The sequence below is a fragment of the Neodiprion lecontei genome, chromosome 3 (assembly GCF_021901455.1).
Source record: "Neodiprion lecontei isolate iyNeoLeco1 chromosome 3, iyNeoLeco1.1, whole genome shotgun sequence".
Taxonomy (NCBI): Eukaryota; Metazoa; Arthropoda; class Insecta; order Hymenoptera; family Diprionidae; genus Neodiprion; species Neodiprion lecontei.
This window is the reverse complement of record NC_060262.1, coordinates 9934101-9954817: the sequence shown is the minus strand read 5'-3', so window position 1 is coordinate 9954817 and position 20717 is coordinate 9934101. Positions and strand designations below refer to the sequence as shown.

The 20717-nt window shown below is 42.2% G+C and overlaps 1 protein-coding gene and 1 long non-coding RNA gene across 2 annotated transcripts; both read left to right on the top strand.

The window, feature by feature from the left end:
- Positions 1-407: 407 nt before the first annotated feature.
- LOC124293410 lies at positions 408-14988 on the top strand. Its single transcript, XM_046734254.1, has 6 exons — positions 408-419; positions 534-735; positions 831-1027; positions 1325-1544; positions 1638-2644; positions 14791-14988. Exons 1-6 carry the CDS (start codon positions 408-410, stop codon positions 14986-14988), a joined length of 1836 nt encoding a protein of 611 aa, XP_046590210.1.
- A 4327-nt stretch (positions 14989-19315) lies between these two features.
- LOC124293535 lies at positions 19316-19521 on the top strand. The gene is made up of 2 exons (XR_006903379.1): positions 19316-19439; positions 19492-19521. It is a non-coding gene; the product is annotated as an uncharacterized LOC124293535 (long non-coding RNA).
- Positions 19522-20717: the final 1196 nt, after the last annotated feature.

Sequence of the window (20717 nt, the reverse complement as noted above, 5' to 3'; positions counted from 1 at the left end):
GAGAATGAAGATAATGACCAAAACGATGACACACAAGCGATTGAGTTAAAACGTCAATGCCAGCGACATCCTCAATTGGATGGAAAGTTTTTCGTTGTGATACCGGAAGAATCAAGAATAGACGGTACCATTATAGCCAAATGTCAGTTGTGTAAAAATGATAAGAAAATACGAGGCACGCTGAAGGTCTTGTCGAATTATACAACTCATTTGAAAGTAAGTAATCATAGTATTTAGTATTTATCAATTGTCAAAAAAATCCGTTCAGAGTAGTTAAAATAGTATCAATATTTCGTGAATCATAAAATACATCGAAGAGAATTGAAAAAAATCTCGTAGAATATATAAGGGTCTTCACTATTGGTTTTTTCATTATTTTGATTCATTAATTGTAATATCGTACAGTAATGGATGAAGTAGTAATAAACGAATTGACGAGTTTAATTATTTTAATAATATAATAATCTCAATAGATATTTCTAATTTTATAAATTTCGTTATTATTCAAATATTTTTCATTATTTTTGTTGCAGCGAGCTCATGACGACAAGTACGCGGGATATAAAACGTACTGTAGCGAAAAGCGGGCGAAGCTTGCTGAAGAAGAGCCAAGCAAGCGTTCAGCTTGTAAATTTTCACAGACAAAGTTCGAAGAAAATGTAACGAACTATATTCTCGAAAGTATGGCGCCGTTGAGAACAGTAGACATGGCATCATTTCGAAAAATATTTGATGGTAATGTAACAAATAAACCATTGAAGTGTAACACAATATTTTTTCCATAATTTTTGGAATAAGTTAGACATGCAGCACTTTTTTTATTATCTCAGATTTCGCTATTAAAAAAAATGGTGAACCTTTGAAGCATCTTTCAAGACGTTCTCTCAGTAGAAAAATCGTGGAAAATTTTGATAATCGAATGATACAAATTAAAAAACATATCGACGAGAGAGCAACCGTGGTCTGCACAACTGCAGATGTGTGGAGTAATAATTGTCGGCGGTTCATGGGTGTTACAGTACACTGGGTACGTAAGATAAGATTTACTTGGAGATTTACTTTTCTCAAGCGTAAAAAATCATGACGAAGAATGAGAAATCAGGAGAAATCATGACGATTCCCAAAGAATGCTTCGATTTTTCGCGCTCCAGAGAGATCTAATCCTGAAACGCATTGAAAAAAAAACAAATTGTGTTCATGAATGAGGTTTAAACGAAATCATTTGTACTCATCACAATGAAAAAAAAAAAACAGAAATAAATAAATAATCCCAAGTACTTCAGGCAAAGGTGCAATATTTAACCGATATGATTTTGAATTACAGATTGATCAAGGAAATTTACAGAGAAAGTCAGCTGCAATAGCCTGTCGACGTTTTTCGGGCACACATTCCTACGATCGCATAGCTGCTTTGTTGACAGAAATTCATTCGACTTTCAAATTGAATCCGGAAAAAGTAGTGGCGGTGGTGACGGATAATGGATCAAACTTCATTAAAGCTTTCAGGGTGTTCGGCGTGAATATGCCCGACGATTTTTTTTACGGTAAAAAATATTTATACCTAAAACTATTTTCAAAAATTGTATACCATAAGTTTATCACAAACGAAATCGAATGTTAACAACCGCTCAATATAGCGGGTCTCACATCTGGAAATGCGGGTGGCAGTACGATTGAAGATGAAAATTCGGCATCTGATTTGGAGTACACAACGATTGCGGAAGATACAGCAGCATACGAAAATATGCCTGATGACGATTCCCAGAATTTCGAGTTGCCTAAGCATTTTCGCTGCGCGAGTCACACGCTCAATTTGATAGCAACGCAAGATGCACTGAAAGGCATCAAATGTAGCGAACAGTTATCTGCATCTCACAGTGAAGTGATGGATAGATGCACAGAGCTATGGCGAATCACGCGTTCCCCAAAAAACTACGAGATTCTGAAAGAAGCACTGGAAGTTGCATTACTGAGGCCTGTTGTGGTACGATGGAATTCTTTGTACGATTCTTTTTTACAATTAATCGCGCTCAAAGATAAACTTCCAGATGCCAGCGCGATGATAGGTATACGCTATCCATTGAGAGACAGCGATTTCAAATACATAGAAAACTATGTAGAATGTCTTCGTCCAATAGCAGAAGCTATAGACAAATTGCAGGGCGAAGAATTTGGCTACTACGGATATGTTTTGCCAACTCTGATTACAACGACGAGGAAATTGAAGATCCTAACGGAAAAACCCCAAATGCACTCGTACTTGCCTGTCATACAAGCTCTAATCGTCGGTTTGGAGATTAGATTTTCGAACTTCTTTCGAATCGAAAAAGAAGGCGAGTACGCTGCTGTAGCTTCTATAAGTCACCCACGGTTCAAGGCTCATTGGTTAGGTTTTTTTCCAAACAATATTCAAGAAAAGATCCGTACCGTCGTGATTAACGCGGCTCAACATGAGCTTGAAGCTGACGTTATTTCGCCTCATCCGGAAGTTGAGGAACATTCCGACTGTTTCGATTTCGGGCCAACGAGTGTTACGTTCGGGAGATCCAGCGTGGTATTTCGTAACGAAGATCCAGAGGTCCAAATTATTCAGTTTACTAAGGAGCGTTCTACAGATTTGGTATTATTGGATAGCTATCCGCTGGTAAAGAAACTGTTCATTCGGTACAACACTCCGCTGCCATCTTCTGCTCCAGTCGAACGTTTATTTAGTTTTGCGACCATTATGGATCTCCCTAAATACAACCGACTCTCTGATATTAATTTCGAACGACGAGTACTGTCGGTAGCAAACAAACAAATATTTTAGCTGTATTGAGAAAACTATAATAACAAGACGATTATCTTACTACATATAACCATATGTTTTTTGTGTGTTTCAAGTATTAATATAATACATATCTATTATTATATTAAACGTGACTCAATTTTTTTCCCTCCCTCAACTCAATCCTCGAGGCTTCGATTTTACGAAAAAAAACGAGATATTGATTTCGATGCTGGAATTCTCTCAGGCAAAAAAAAAATTCAATTGGACCACATCGTGTGGTTTACAATTACTCAAAAGAATTTTAATAATGTCTGATTTAATTACAATCACTGAGGATAATTGAAATGATTTCTGATTAAATTCCAATCACTGAAAGTAATTTTGATAAACTTTGATTAAATTCAAATTACTCAATGTAATTTTAATGAAATCCAATTCAATTACAATTACTGGAAATAATTTCGATGGACTCTGAGTCAATTACATTTATCAAAAGTAATTTCACTGAACTCCGATTCAATTATTATTACTGGAAATAATTTTAATGGAATTCGATGTCATTAAAAATTATCCTTAGTGATTTGTAATTGTTAATTTTTTATTACAATTTTGCCCAACACTGGTCCTCATCCGAGGGTAACAGAATTTAGCGTTACAATGCATACTGTACACTGTACAATATTTTGAAACGAGAGACGAGCGTCAGTTTGTCGTTGTACGTTCGATCGTGCGCTCATGATTTCTTCTCAAAACTACTTTTTCAAAGTCCGTGTTCACTGCCATACGAAAACTACTTGACAGATTCATTTCAAACTTGCTACACATTTTCTACATATAAAATACCTCCCCCCAACATCGAGTTAAAAATTTGTTTTTACATTAAGGGGGTTTCCCACCCGCAAAATGGCGGAATTTTTCGTGGAAAATAGCAGTCTACACTTTAGATGGCCACCAAAAATTTTTAAATGAAAAAAAAATAATCAAAGAACGTTGGAGGCAGGATTTGATGATACTTTGACGAAATTTCAATGGTTTTTGATATCAGATAATATTCGACTGAGATATAGTCAACACGACAAATTGTTTTTTTCTGAGACGTTCTGGGGCAAGCTCTGTCATCGGCTTGTTTTTCAATATTTTCGCATGAAAAAATTACAGAATACTATTAAAAGTATGCTTAAAAATGTATAAAAGGTTTGATTAAATTTGCTTAATCCATAAATTTGAAAAAAATCACAAAAAACGCGTCTTTTTTACGCTGAAATCCCCCCCCCTTCATAACGAGCGAACAATCCAAGAAACTCAGATACAATTGAATGTTCTAAGACATTTAAAGTACAGCCAGAGCAAAGTTGAGCGCGAAAAATGACAAATAAATAGGGCGTGAATATGATAAGCGAGAGGCACGCTTATGTTCGCGATACTATTAACCGAGGTACCAATCAATAAGGTTTCACAACAATCAATCAGAATAGAGTAGCATGCAATCCACAACCTCAGATTCTTGAATTAAGCATTAGTAATGCAAGCCGTAAAATATGAGAAGCGAGACGACAAGTGAAAAGCACCAAAGTGATGTGAAATTATACTAACGGCGAGAATCATAAGAAATGTACGAAGTATAGAAATTGTAAAAGGTATCACATTACTAGAATTATCAGAAATATAACAAGTGTAAGAACTGTACGGATTATGAGAAATTCGAGGAAAAAGGCCAGGAAAATTATCATTTAAACTACAGCGGAAAGAGATCTGCCAATATAGCTAATCAAGTAATCAGGTAGAGAATCATTGTGGTAGAAATTATAAGGAATACGCAGTCTCTAATTTGCGGTATGTGCGATACGAAGAGTGATGATAAACAGAGCAGCGAGAGATATTCTTATTATTGAGAAAAGAAATATTCAAGAAAATTCATATGCAGTATACTACAGTAGTGTATATATGACAGTTTTAAATCAAAGATGGCGGCGCTCCCCAGTAGCTCCCCCCCCCTCGACGCGCGGCGCTCGCTCTCTCTCGCACCCCCCCCCCCCCCCCCCCCCCCCGTCGGTCATTTTCGGTGGCTATTTTCACAGGATTTGACACACGCACGCGCGCACACACACACAAAATAATTCCTGTCGAGACTTGTCCAATGGAAAAATTGTAGTGGGGGTGGGTGCTATATAAAGCGTACGTCTATCGTGATCGTCATTCTGTTCTCATCGTATTCTCATTGTGAACTGTTTTCGCTAGTGAAATAACCTCGAAACGCGATGAATCTAGCAAAAGTTAACCACGTCAGCCGCCTGGAGAATCTGCCAACCAAGAAGATGTCGGAACTCGAAATTGGGGGAGTGTATGACGTCAACGGGTTACAACTGGTCAAAACAAAATTCGGGGTACGTGTTCTGGCGACGATCGATGGAGAATACAACGTCTGCTTACCACTGAATAGAATCTCAAGAGTAGAATCGCAAGAGTTCTACAAGAAGATTCCAGTCAGCTGACTGAAATGTGTAGCATGGCCGGGGAAAATCGTCTGCAAATGAAATACCTTGGTGGAGAATTCAACAAGTTCGAATTTTCATGCAGTTATGCGCCTTAAATGAAATATGCGATCCCCCTCTACTTCCACAAAATTCATCTACGAGGGGGTAAAAGCGGGTGTTCTGGAGATGGAATAGTCAGTTTTCCACATACCATCCGTCAGTATATAATCGAGCGCAACATTATCACTCCTCAACATGGCGATGATCCTAGACGTGCAATGTTTTATCGGTCATAACATGAAGTTTGTACCCAAGGAAGTCGCAGTCGTGAATGTAAACGGGTCGGGTCTGGATTACATCATTTTCAAGCCGCCCTATGATTTGGCAAGCTTACCACTTGAATGTAGAGCTACCAATGTATGGTTGACGCACAATCACCACGGAATATCATGGAACTCGGGCAACAAATCTCACGAGGATGTGACGAAGATTGTGAGAAAAATGGTTGAAAATGCGTGTTACGTATACGTCAAAGGGGCGGAGAAGAAAGCATGGCTGACGGAGATCGTCGATGGTACAACGAGGGTTATTAATATGGAAGATTTGCATATCATACCCCCCGCAATGGAAAAATTGAGGTATATGGAAGCGGCACCGTGGCATGACGTGAACCATGGATACTCTCCAGCGAATAACCTCCAGCAAGCAACAGCGCTAGGCTCAATTTGGTATGATGACAACTCTGAATACATCCCGGCATACAATTGTGCCTTTCAAAATGTGCAGCGACTAAGGAGTTGGTATTCGAAGGAGTGTACCAGCTCCCTCGAGAAATCCTTCCGTCTTTACAAATAATTGGACGGTTTAAGTGCAATGATGTCCGAGGATATAGCTTTTTTACCAAAAGAATTTATCTGCACGTTCGCATCAAACTCCATCAATGATGCGTGGGATAAACTACCAGAGAATATGAAAATGGACTACGTCATCGCAAGATTCCGCAGATGTAGCATACATTACACACCAGGACCCGATAGCGATATCGTGGATGGGCCGAATCCTCTAATTAAAGACTGTTTAGCTTGCAATCGCGTGTATAGATAATATGGACAATATTTACCGAAATAACAATAGAATTTATTACGATATATACAATTATATTCGCGTTTATATGTAGAATATTCGATAGAATTAATCTCAATTATATCATAGCTTATACATGGAATTAAAAAAATTTACTATTCGATAAAATTATAATCTAGAAATAGGATACATTACAAATATATATCTTTATAACTTTTACCCATTCTTGTCATACAAAATGTAAATGTTATGAATTTTTACTTGTGAAAAATATACAATCAATAATTATGAATTTAGCGTGGTTCATTCCTCGAAATAGTCCATAAGATCATTATCGCTATCCTGTTCGTTAACATTATCATCATCATCGCTATTTTCGACATCTATAATTGTTACGATAGTTTCATTCGCCCATTTTTCTACAATTATTTGCATACATATATCACCGTTATTTGTATAATATTGGCTGTTTGGTCTCACTCGAGCAGCTCGCGCATCCTCAACGAGATCCCGAAGCTCCTCCAACGAGAACTCGCGTGTTGCTTCGGAAAAGCCTACGATTATCTCTTCCTCAGCCTCCTCATCCTCGCCCCAATCAACGCTCGACCACTCATCCTCATCATCACTCGAATGAGATAACATTTTTTTTCTTTCCAAAATTGATTCGCGATGAAAAATCTGTAAAAAGAGCAAGCCGAAATAGAAAAGTTGATACTGCTGCACTCATCATTTATATGCATTATAAATCTCCAATTCAGAAAAGTTTCCACCTATTCAAAATGAGTGATACGGAGAAGGTGTGGAAGATACTAGAATTTTATTTTAATGTAGTGCTACACACCAATCCTCGTCCGAATAATGACCATAATCGTCAGCTCTATCTATGTCTCCCAGCATTTGACGGATTTGATCAATCTGATCCAGAAGTAAACCGAATTCGATGCGTACGTCATTACCATCACCGCCATTCCAAACACCCTTCACCTCCGCTTCCTCCTCCTCCTCCACCACCTCCTCCTCCTCCTCCTCCTCCTCCTCCTCCTCCTCCTCCTCCTCCTCCTCCTCCTCCTCCTCCTCCTCCTCCTCCTCCTCCTCCTCCTCCTCCTCCTCCTCCTCCTCCTCCTCCTCCTCCTCCTCCTCCTCCTCCTCCTCCTCCTCCTCTTCCTCCTCCTCCTCCTTCTCATCCTCCACATCACTCGATGATGATGATGATTCGAGATGATGCTCGCCAGCCAAATTATGTTCAAACTCGCGATGATCATCACCAACACTATCGTCAATACATCGCTCGGGGTCGAAAATTAGCGTATCAGCATCACTATCAGACAATTCGTCCTCATCATCCTCCTCATAATAAGCCGTCCCTCTGCACACCCGCTTATATGTCGGCGATCGTGGTGGTGAATGGGGTGGGGAGTCTGATGGCCCCTTTTTCTGTCCGTTCATATTTTTTCGATATGATTCTAAATTTTTCCAGAATTTTTATGGATACGATGATAGGGAATACAGAAAAGTTAAAACAAATCGAAAAAAACTTTTGTTAACATACTGATCAAATGCGATAATCATTACGGAATTCAAATCAACATTCACAGTATCGTAAGAGGATTGGCGTAGCACCATATACATATATATGTGTATTCTATAAAGTACTCACAAAAAATATAAACTCGTTGAAGTCTTGAGATTTTTCCAATGAACACCGATTTTTTTTTTCTTTCTCACAGCTCACTTTATCAAAAACGCCTGTTTGAACACGAGGGATTTTTCAAAATTACCAGAGAAGTTTTCAAACCACTGTTCGAATTAATACTAAAGGACTCGCACCCGCCCTCCACCGAGCAAAACCCAGCCGGCCAATCATTCGTAGAGCACGCACCACGTGACATAGAGACGAAAGAGTGACGCGGGGGCGGCGGTATAAGCTAGGAGAAAATTTTCTCAAGAGCTCGCCAGCTTTCCGTTGCATACCCCACGCTAATATGGTTGGAGATGTGCAGGCTCGCACTTGCTCGCTATGAAGAATCGTAAAACCCAAAAACTACATGTGCTCATACCATCCGGTGAAGAGCGGGCAAGATAAGATTTTTCTCACACCAAACACTGTTCGCCACCCGCTTTTCGTTGACCGATTTTTCCCACCACATGGCCCACGCTGCTTAACGACTCATAAAACCCAAAAACTACATTAAGCTGTGGTGGGTTTGTGGAGAGGGGGAGGGGGAGGGGCTGAAAACCTGTCCCAACACGCTTTTAGGCAAGATGCAGCTACGGAACCGGGTGACTTCAAACGAGCAATAAACTGCAAAAATTTAGGGATGGTGGGGGCGGGGGCTGCGGACCCCAGCCGTCTTTGGCGTTATTTTTTACATGAATTTCATCATCTCTGCAGAGCCGGGAGTGCAGTAAAACCCAAAAATTTAGGGATGGCGGGTCGGATGAAGGGCGGACCCAGTCGTCTCTGACGTCATATTTCCCTCCGAGATGCGCAGAACGCAGTGCGCACCACATCTCTGACGTCATTTTTCCCTCCGAGATGCGCAGAACGCAGTGCGCACCGCATCTCTGACGTCATTTTACCCTCCGAGATGCGCAGAACGCAGTGCGCATCGTTCCCAAATTCTTGCGATCTATCGGCCTATATACATATAAGCTCAACGCATCCGATGCAGACTCGTCAGTCTTACACGATACGAGCAAGTCAAAAAAGTTATACAAAGTTCAGCTTATATCAACGTCAAAGTCATGGCAGTCGAAGCGTATATGGGACTTGCGGAGCAGATGGAGAGGACGTACAATTTGCTGAGAGAGCAACCACCCGGAGAAGAGAATGACGCTGTCATCAATCATTGAGCTGATGTTGGAATTGCGAATATCCAAGTTCTGCGCGATATTTCCATGCAACGAGGAACAACCGTTGGTGCGAAAATACGGATCCAACATACGATCGCACTCCTGCAATCATGGGTGACGAAGATCAAGCAGTTGCAGCAGCGCACAGTGGTGACGGGTGGAAATATCGGTACTTCTGCGGGTGTACAATGGGACGACGTGGATAGCGCTTTTGCCAGCCGAATCAGAACGGGGGTTGTCACAAATCTCCGTCATAAAAATTTGGACGCTTTTCTGGGCGATGTGCAGCGCGTCGTCACCGAGAAGTTGGAGCTGATACTGCGCGAGGAGGGAAATGTGAAGGTTAACCTCATATTATCGTGCAAATTCGAAAATGCCAAGCACGAAGAGATCTCCGCCGAAGTCAAGAGTTTTCAACACCTCCAACGTGACGACTTTTCTCCCATCGAGCGATATAATTGGTTGGTTTACACGTGCACGGGGTGATCTGCCATCAAAGGTGGAAGATTTCGAGCAACGTGATTCCGGCTGGAGTATGATTGAGATCCCCAACATCGCTGTAAATATCAATCGCTACCAGCCTCTCGCCGCGGGGGCTTTAACATTCATCGAGCTGCCCCAAGACATTCAACGGAAGAAGGCTGTGGTGAACGTGAGGAACGAGGACGGAAGATGCCTTCTCTGGTCCGTCATAGCAGCCCTCCACCCGGTCAAGATCAACACCGATGGGACTCACAACTATCGTTGCTATATTTCCGAGTTAGACTGTACAGGGATCCAAATTCCCTGCTACTCTACATGATGTGAAAAAACTAGAGAGATTGAATAATTTGCGCATCAATGTATATGGTGTAGAATCTCAAACTTTTTCGCATCATGCAAAATCAAATAAAAGCGTCATCGTGCCAATTTGTTTCAGTAAAACTTTGCATAGCGTAAACATTAACACGATTCATCTTCTAATGGTTGAGAGTAATCCGGAAGACGATATGACTGGTGAGTTTGCACCGAGATTCCACTTTGCTTGGATTAAAGATCTTTCCCGATTGGTGAGCAAACAATTGTCTGATCACGACGGTCGACTGTTTTTATGTGACAATTGTTTGTGCCATTTTAGCGTGAAACACGCCTACGACAATCATCGGCAAGATTGTATTATGCTAAATAAAGTACGCATGGAATTTCCCAAGTGTAAAGATTTAGTACCTTCCAATTTTAAAAACAAAGGCACCGTTCCATTTATCGTATACGCCGATCTCGAATGTATATTAATCCCTGAACCTGTAGATGAATTTGAAACTCGTAAGACTTGTGAAATTCAAAAGCATATCCCGAACAGTGTAGCGTACTATGTACATTGCGCGTACATAGCACTTGAGATTCATCGATTCGTTTCGATTTATGGCTAGCAGCATCGATAAACTTTCCAAATATTTGACCGATACCGATAAACGCATAACACGTAAATTTCATAAAAACCCGACTCAGTTCAGTTTGATGACCCGCAAAGGCGTTTTTCCCTATGAATACGTCAATTGTTGGGGGAAACTCGATGAACCGCGATTACCTGCAAAGAAGCATTTCTACTCGCACCTCTGCGATGCAAATATTTCAAACTACGATTACGAGCACGCGGAAACTGTTTGGGAGGAATTCCATTTAGAGTCATTGGGGGGCTATTCAGATTTGTATTCAAAGACCGATGTTCTTTTGCTTGCCGATATTGTCGAAAATTTCGGCGCTAGCTGCTTCAAAACATACGATTTAGATCCGTTGCACTACTACACTGCACCGGGACTTGCTTTTGACGCGATGCTCAAGCATACTAATGTAAATTTGCAACTTTTAGACAACCCTGAAATGGTGTTATTTATTGAAAGAGCCATTCGAGGCGGCGTAGCGCAATGTTCCAATCGACACGCTCGGGCCAATAATAGATTCATGGGAAAAGATTTTGATCCAAACAAAGAGGAATCGTATCTCATGTATTTTGACGTTAATAATCTGTACGGTGCAGTTATGAGCGTGCATTTACCAATCCGTTCGTTCGAGTGGGAGTATCAGCACATCGATATAACGAACCATCCGGACGATTCGCCGATCGGTTACTTTCTGGAGGTAGATCTGGACTACCCTGTGGAACTCCACGAGGATCGCAAAGACTTACCTCTTTGTCCCGAACATTTTACTCCTCCAGGTAGTAAAAATGCCGAACTCGCGACCACCCTTCACCTCAAAACAAAGTATATATTGCACTAGAGAAATTTGAAACAGTGTTTGAGTTTAGGATTAAAAGTAACGAAAGTGCACAGAATTTTGAAGTTTGCACAATCTCCATAGCTCGAGCCTTACATCACTCTCAACACAGACATGCGTAAGAGGTCTAGGAATGAATTTGAGAAAAACTTCTACAAACTCATGAATAACGCTCTGTTCGGCAAGACTATGGAGAACGTGCGAAATCATAAAGATGTTAAATTGGTTACAAAATAGGAGGGAAGAGGTGGTGCGAAAACGCTTATTGCCCGAGCAAACTTTCACAGCTGCACCATATTTGGCACTGATATGGATATCATTGAAATGAATCGTGTCAAAGTTTGCTACGCCAAACCTATTAACGTCGGCGCATCAATTCTAGATCTGTCAAAAATTTTTCCTTACGATTTCCACCATAATTATATTAAAACCAACTTTTCGAATAAACAAGCTAAATTGATGTATACCGACAGACAGCCTTATATATCAATTCAATGTTTGTTACTATCGCTCTAGGAATGCCAAAAGGTGCGCGCGCATCCGTACAGCTGCCCTATAAAAAGGACGCTCATCACTGCAAACGATCATTACGTCACAACCTGTCAAGCATACGTGAGGAAAGAGCTCAAGATGGAATCCGCGAAGTGTTTGAGATTGATCGATATTATGGAATCGGCGTTCAAGATTTTATCGGAAAAATCGTCGCCGGCAGAAATTGCAAAATGGATTCGACTCGGAACCCAAAATATCAGGCTTTTGAATAGAATCTTACGCAACAACGCCTCAACGATCGGGGAGAAGACAAGAATTTTGACTACAATCGGAATTCTGAAATCGTTGACAGTCAAATTTCAACAATTGCAGAAAGTGGGTGACGGATTACGAAGCCGGCGAAGAAGCGATCGAGTACGGTGGGAAGATTTGGAATCAGTTTTCGAGAGGAGAATTCAAACTGGATCCATCGTCAATTTGAAGCATAAAGATGTGGAGAGATTTCTAGAAGACGCAGAGGTACTAGCTGTGACGAGACTGAAAAACGCTCTGAAGAAAGACAGGAGCTTGAAAGCCAACGTTATCCTGGCTTGTAAATTTGAACTCAGAAAAGTTGATCGCACGGTGGAAGAGATCAAATTTTTTAATACAAGAAATGAGATCACCCTCCGGACAACGGATATCAACGAATGGTTCATCGAAAACGCGACGGAGCGTTTGTTGAAAAAGGTGGAAGATTTCCAGGAAAAGGATTCGGGCTGGTCGCTGACCGAAATAATCAATTTGACTGTGAATATCAACAAGTACGTGCCACTACGAGGCGGTGTCTTCACATACACACCACTACCCAAAGATATTCAAGATAAGAAGGCTGTCGTCAACATCCGTAACAGCGACTCGTATTGCTTCCTCTGGTCGGTCACCGCAGCTCTGTTCCCAGCCGACAACAACAATCCCAGTAAAATTACTTCGTATCCACATTTCAGCTCAGTGCTACGGTATGATGGGATAACGTTTCCTATGTCTCTAGACAAAAACACCATTTCAAGATTTGAGAAGCTTAACGATCTTTCAATTAACGTTTACGGTATAGTCCAAGGTGATCGGAAAAAAAGTGAAATAGTACCGATTCACCCGAGTCAGAATGAGTCTGACAAACCTATAATTCATCTTTTGGCGATCGAAACTGAAAACACTGACGATGATGATGATGATATGGAAAATTATGAAAAAAATAGAATCTTTCATTTTACTTGTATTCGAAATCTGTCTCGATTAACAAGATCTCAAATTTCTAAGCATTAATGTCATACTTGGTTGTGCGATAGGTGTCTGTCTCATTTTAATTTTGGAAGATGTTGGTTGAAGCACCGAGCTGATTGCATGAATTTAAACAAAACCAAAGTTATTCTACCTACAGATGAGGAAAAAATACTCAAATTCAAAAATTTCAAGCACAGAGAAACCGTTCCATTTGTGACGTTGCACCTAGAGTGCAAGTCACAACAAACCCCAAACCCGCGGGGAAGAGCCGAACGGGTGAGCCCTGTCCCGTCGGGAAAGACCCGAACATCACCGAAGCCCCCCCGACGCTCGGCAGAGCCGAGCGCCAGATTCAGTACGATCACGGCCTTCCAAGCAGTAACCTCGAGGAGCCAGGAGAACGCGAGAGAGAGAGAGAGAGAGAGAGAGAGAGAGAGAGAGAGAGAGAGAGAACGAAAGAGAGACCCAGAACCACACACCGATACACCCCGATACACATACGCCGACGACACCAGGAGGGAGAACGAGAGAGACCCAGTTACACACCGCTACACACTGTTACACACACGCACACGCCGACGACCCCAGGTTAGCCTGCATTCTACCGCCGATCTGCTTCTCCCCTCGCAATACCACCCTGTCTACCACACACTCCCCGTCACTCTACACCACCCTCCCCTCGCCATATCAACCCTTCCGAACTCATATTCCCCGTCACCTCCCGCACTCCTCCCCCCCCCGCGCGCGTATCTGTAAGTTAGTATTAAGTAACGCTAAGGGCTGAGGCGTGATCAGCCACCGCTCAAGTCTACAACCCTTTTGTACCCCTTAGGTTAAGTCGACCCCCTGGTGCAAAAATACACACACTAAGTTTTACCAATTATATCCGCCCCGTCTCTAATTGTCTCCCCCCCCCCCATATTATTCGTGCGGACTCAAAACCCGTCACAAATTGGCGCCCAACGTAAATTACCCACATTTTTACCCCAAATACGAACAATTAAGAGACAAAACACAGGAATAAACGCTAACAAAGTACACACAGACTCACGAAACAAAGCTACACAGTCACGAAAATTCGAATAAAGACAGTTGAACACACACACTACCAAACACGAGACACACAATGGCAGACCAAGGACACAGAGAACCACAAGTCCTAGCGCGCGAACACATGGACATACACACACCCGAACGGAACCAAAACAACTCGACACAGAGCGAGCCGCGCGCGACACGAGATCAACAAACGCCGACCCAACCGCAGGAAATAAATAGAAGACGCTCGATAAATTCACCAAACGCAATAAATATAATCGATGCAGCTATCATAGAGAATACACACAATTTACATAGTACACAAATTCAACATCAAGAAAGCCCAGAACCAACAAATCCCACACAAACATACAATACAATCCCAACACCTACACACACGCGAACTAACACGGTAACAACCAGTCAAACGAACCGACACTTCACGGGAACAGACACATTTTTAGCCACCAACACTCGTAACACACGATTTATACAAAATCTGATAGACCTCGGAGCACTACCAAGCGACAGAAACGAATACGAAAACCCCCACATATACAGCACACAGTCAATACACCCCACAAACAACCAAAACACGACACACCTAAACCACACACCAAACCCGAACAGTACATACTGGAATCAGCCAGCAATGGCAATGAAAACAATACAAACATGGAACATAAAATACTCAGGAAACACAGACGAAGACATAGACGAATTCTTACAAAATCTCCGCGACTATCAAACGGGTTATGAAATACACGATACACAATTAATCAACAACCTCAGCCCGATACTCGAAGGTGACGCAAAAAACTGGTACAGATTAAATAGAGGCAAATGGCGAACACTGGAAGAATTCGAAAGAGACATTACACACGCATTTCAAGACATACAACATAGGGACAGACTGGAACAAAAAATCAAAAACTACGTACAAGGACCAACACAAAAAATCACACAATTCCTAATACAATTTAGAACACTACTATCACAACTAAAACCACCATACCACCCACGAACACAATTAGACCTGGCATACAGAAACATGAAAATAGAATACAAGGCATACATAAAACCATACGATTTCGCGAACTTCGACCAACTGGAAATAGCCGCAAAAGAATGGGAAGCAAATATCGAATGGGAAAACACGAGACAAACAATATTAAACAACTACACACACCCGCGAGAAACCTACACACACCAAAAACACCACACACAATACATCCCATACAAGTACACACAAACACAACCCCGCCCAGCAATACTCCCAACACCAAATATACCACCGGCACTCACAGACAACAGACGACGAAACCAAACAAACCAAAACACGCAACAGACTCGATACCCCGCAATCACGTATAACTCACCACACTACACTCCGCAACAAACACAAATACCCCGGTTTGCAACCCGGACACTTCAGATGGCAATGCACACAGGTACAGAACCAGGGAAACGAGTAAGGGTTGACCCAGCAAGGGTGGAGGGCAGCCCCACAAACAACACAAACACACCCGAGACAGTAGCACCTACAACAGATAACAACAGAACGGAAAGTAGATTTCACATCAGAATCGAAATACACGGTCACGAATTAAACGCATTAATAGACACAGGCGCGACACACTCATACCTAGGCGCAGAAGTAATACAAATACTACACAACACAGACACACAAATAAACAACACACCCGACAGAACAGCTACAATGGGAAACGGAACACAGGTGACGATAGAAGGAGCAGTAACACTCCCAATACGCCTCGGCAACATAACAAAGAAAATTAATTTCGGATTAATACCAAACTTAGGCTCACAAGGTATCATTGAGAACAGCGACTTAATAAGATTTGGAATACTAATAAATTATGGAAAAAACACATGGTCGCTGATAGACGACCCACAGACACACTACCACATGCAAGCTAGACCACAAAAACTACCAACACCACTCAAAGAATACATACAAACACATCAAACACGAGAAACACGACACCAATCAACACAAACACACACAAAACAAGCAAAAGCAGCAGAAAAATTAGAAGCAACGAAACAACAAACGAACCCGAAAACAACAGAAAGACACGAAAACACAAAAAAAACAACCATGAAACAAAAACCACTAACACCAACACTACCCAGCACAAAGACACCACCGGAAAACATTCCCCAAAAAGACAACCCACAGAACACACAAATCACAAATCAAAAAATCATACCCACAAACGCACAAACAACAGACGACACACAAACCGACAAAGAAACCGAACCACAGATATGCGCAGGAATACAAGAACTCACACAATCACAACACACACAACTACAGACGACAATACAGCAGAAAATCCCAACACTACCAGGCCAACTCGGGCTAACACACCTAATTAAACGCAAAATAGACACACAAGGACACGCACCCATAAAACAAAGATACTATATGGTATCACCAAAAATTAGAGAAGCCATCCACACAGAAATAGGCAAAATGCTAAGAGAAGACGTGATAGAACCATCAGAAAGCGAATGGTCGAGCCCAATTGTTATGATAAAAAAACCAAATGACACATATCGCTTTTGTTTAGACTTTAGAAAAGTAAACTCAGTATCAAAAAAAGACGCATACCCACTACCATACATGACAGCAATATTAGACAAACTACGGACAGCACAGTACATATCAAAAATCGACTTAAGCCAAGCATACTTCCAAATACCACTCGACAAAGACAGCAAACACATAACAGCCTTTACAGTCCCGGGAATGGGCTTATTTCAATTTAAAAGAATGCCATACGGACTGACAGGCGCACCAGCGACATTCCAAAGACTACTAGACAGACTCATAGGCCCAGAATGCGAACCATATGCATTCGCATACTTAGACGACATAATAATAGTAACACAAACATTCGACGAACACTTACAAAGACTAGAGCAAATACTCAAAAGAATTACAGACGCAGGACTAACAATAAACCCAGAGAAGTGCGAATTCGGATGCGCACAAGTCAAATATCTCGGATACATAGTAGACAGACACGGACTACACATAGACCCCGACAAAACACAACCCATAGAAAACTACTCAAACCCAAAAACAATAAAACAACTACGGAGACTAATTGGCATGGCATCATGGTACAGACGCTTCATACCTAACTTCGCACACATTACAGAACCACTAACACGACTACTGAAAAAAGACCAGAAATGGCACTGGGGGGAAGAACAAGAAAACGCAATGAACACAATCAAACACGCACTCACATCACCACCCACACTCGCATGCCCGGATTACACACAAACATTCACACTACAAACAGACGCTAGCGGAACAGGGATAGGTGCCGTACTAACACAATCTCTCGATGACGAAGAGCATGTCATAGCCTACGCTAGCCGTGCGCTAAGCGAGGCAGAACGTAAATACTCGACAACTGAGAGAGAATGTTTGGCGGTACTCTGGTCCATAAAAAAATTCAGACCATACGTGGAAGGATACCATTTTAAAGTCATTACAGATCACCACGCACTGAAGTGGCTTAGACAATTGAAAAACCCCACAGGCCGACTTGCACGATGGGCACTAGAACTATTAGAATACGACTTTGACATTACACACAGAAAAGGTACAATGCACGACGTGCCAGACGCACTTTCAAGACGACACGAAGACGAAGAACACATAGACACAATAGAAGACACGACAGACAAGTGGTACACATACAAAAAAACACAAGTACAAACACGCCCAGAGAAAAACGAGTCGTGGCGAATCAGAAACAATCAACTATACTTCCACCGCCCGAACCCCCTACACTCAAACCTCCTACCAGACACAAACCCATGGAAACTAGTCATACCCAAAGACAAAATAACACACATACTACACGAAAACCACGACGTAACACAAGCAGGACACTTAGGGATCGAAAAAACATACCAACGAGTAGCAAAAAAATATTATTGGCCAGGGATGTACAGAGACACAGTAAACTACATAAAAAAATGTGACACATGCCAAAGAACAAAAACAATACAAGCGCGACCGGCAGGACTAATGGGCATGAGAATTATCGAAGAACCGTGGACAGTAGTAGCCTCCGACATCATGGGCCCACTCCCACGATCAAAAAAAGGAAACCAATACATCATAGTGTTCGAAGACCTATACACTAAATGGGTGGAAATCATACCGACACGCAAAGCAAACGCCAAAACAGTAGAACAGACATTCCACTCACACGTAATATCACGATGGGGTACACCACGCATACTACTGACAGACAACGGCACACCATACATAAACAAACTCATACGCGAACTGACACAAAAATTCAACATAAGACACGCAACAATCCCCCCATACCACGCACAAGCCAACCCCGTAGAGCGAGTCAACAGAACCGCTAAAACAATGATCCAAGCCTACGTAAACAACGACCACACAGAATGGGACATACACTTACAAGACTTACAATTTGCAATCAATACATGTACACACACATCAACTAAACACACACCAGCCTTTTTAAACCTAGGAAGGGAATTAAATCCCACACAATGTCTAAGAAATCAGTTAGAGAACCACGACGAAGTAGAATTACAAGACACAGACAGATGGACAGACCACTTGAGACGACTACAAATACTTAGAGACGAAGTACAGAGGCACTTGATAGAAGCAAACGAAAAACAAGCACACTACTACAACCTACGAAGACGAGACATTCAATTCAAGGAGGGAGACAGAGTACTAAAAAAGAACCACACACTCTCATCCGGACCAGAACGAACGACAGCTAAGTTGAATAAAAAATTCATAGGCCCATACATAATCACTAGAAAAGTCTCACCCACAATATACGAATTAACAACAGAGAGCGGTAGAAATATAGGAAAATGTCATATAGAAGACCTAAAATTATATACATAATCAAATAACACACCCCGAAAATAAACTAACATGTGTATTCACTCCACAGAAACACAACATGGAGAATCAGCAAACAAAAATACCGGCCCTAATGACGCTGCGACTGACGAGACAGACGACAACGACGACACAAACAGAAAAAACACCACTATTACAAACACCAGGACAGGCCCCACACCCACACAAATACGGACGCGACGGCACACACCAGACGGAGACCCGACGAACCCTACTACCGACACCCCCCACATACAGAAAGGTAATACAGACCACCACGACGACAACACACTTAACAACCACTGCACCCACAGCCACACAGAGACACTCACAAACACACACAACGATGACCACACACACAAGTACACCCTCCGGACCAAGGCAATGCCCGAAATGCAACGGGCTGGTCCGGGGCACCAAATACACAGAACACATACAAACATGCACACAAACTAACACAGACACACCACACCCACCACAAATTATCACACACCCACCAACAGTTCTCCACACCACACGAACCACGGCCACACACACGACTACACACCCACCCACCAAGAAACAAACACCCCATACAACCACACGCCCCACACCCACACCAACACCACGGTACACACCACCCCCCACACCAACCCCCCAATGGACACGCACCAGATTCGCGAGACCACCACAGACGACAGAGGACAGGATTTTACAGACGTTCGCTAACATGGACAGACACACAGAATCGACACAGACAAAACAAACATGCAAACAATACACAGGACCACACCCCGAGATAATAGCCATAATCGCAAGTTTAGAACCAGCAAGCACCCTACACGACGAATTACGAGCACAAAAAGAAAGATACATGACCAGACGGGCACACGAACGCACAGACACTGACGAAACAGAAGCCAGCACCTCAACACACCAACCACACACCACACATCAAACAGCACCACACAAAACACAACCCCCCAACACACCAGACACCGACAGCGACACAGATTCCACCACCTTCACCGCAGAGACAGTGATACACATCGAAACCACACACACAGGCACGCTACAAACACAAACGACGGACAACGACACAGACAGTAACACCGACACCACCTCACTCACGGACACAGTCGAACATACACCAACACCCCAACCGGCCACACACACCACACGAGACTCAAAACGATACAAAAAACGAAAATCAATACGGAAACAGAAAAAAGAACAAAACAGGAAACACTAGACAAACTAACAACACCAAACGGACGGACGAACAACGACGCACACACAACACGGGACGCAATACGATACAAAAAAAAAAAAAAAAAAAAAAAAAAGGGACAAAACAGAAAACACCAAATACACTAACAACACCAAACCGACGGACGAACAACGACAGACGGAGGCCAAAGAAACAGAACACAACCCAAAAGGGGAGAAGAAACCACGAGCCACGAGGTACAAAGAACAACGCAAAAACTCACCAAGACCCACACCGACGAGAGCCACCGTACCAAAACCAAAAATTCAAGTACAAAATAATATAAGAATA

Bases quoted from the DNA above. Each gene is read 5' to 3' on its own strand.
- LOC124293410 (XM_046734254.1), top strand. The intron at 1,545-1,637 runs GTAAAAAATATT...CGCTCAATATAG, and splicing joins GCCCGACGATTTTTTTTACG to CGGGTCTCACATCTGGAAAT. The intron at 2,645-14,790 runs GTAAAGAAACTG...CCACATATACAG, and splicing joins TATTGGATAGCTATCCGCTG to CACACAGTCAATACACCCCA.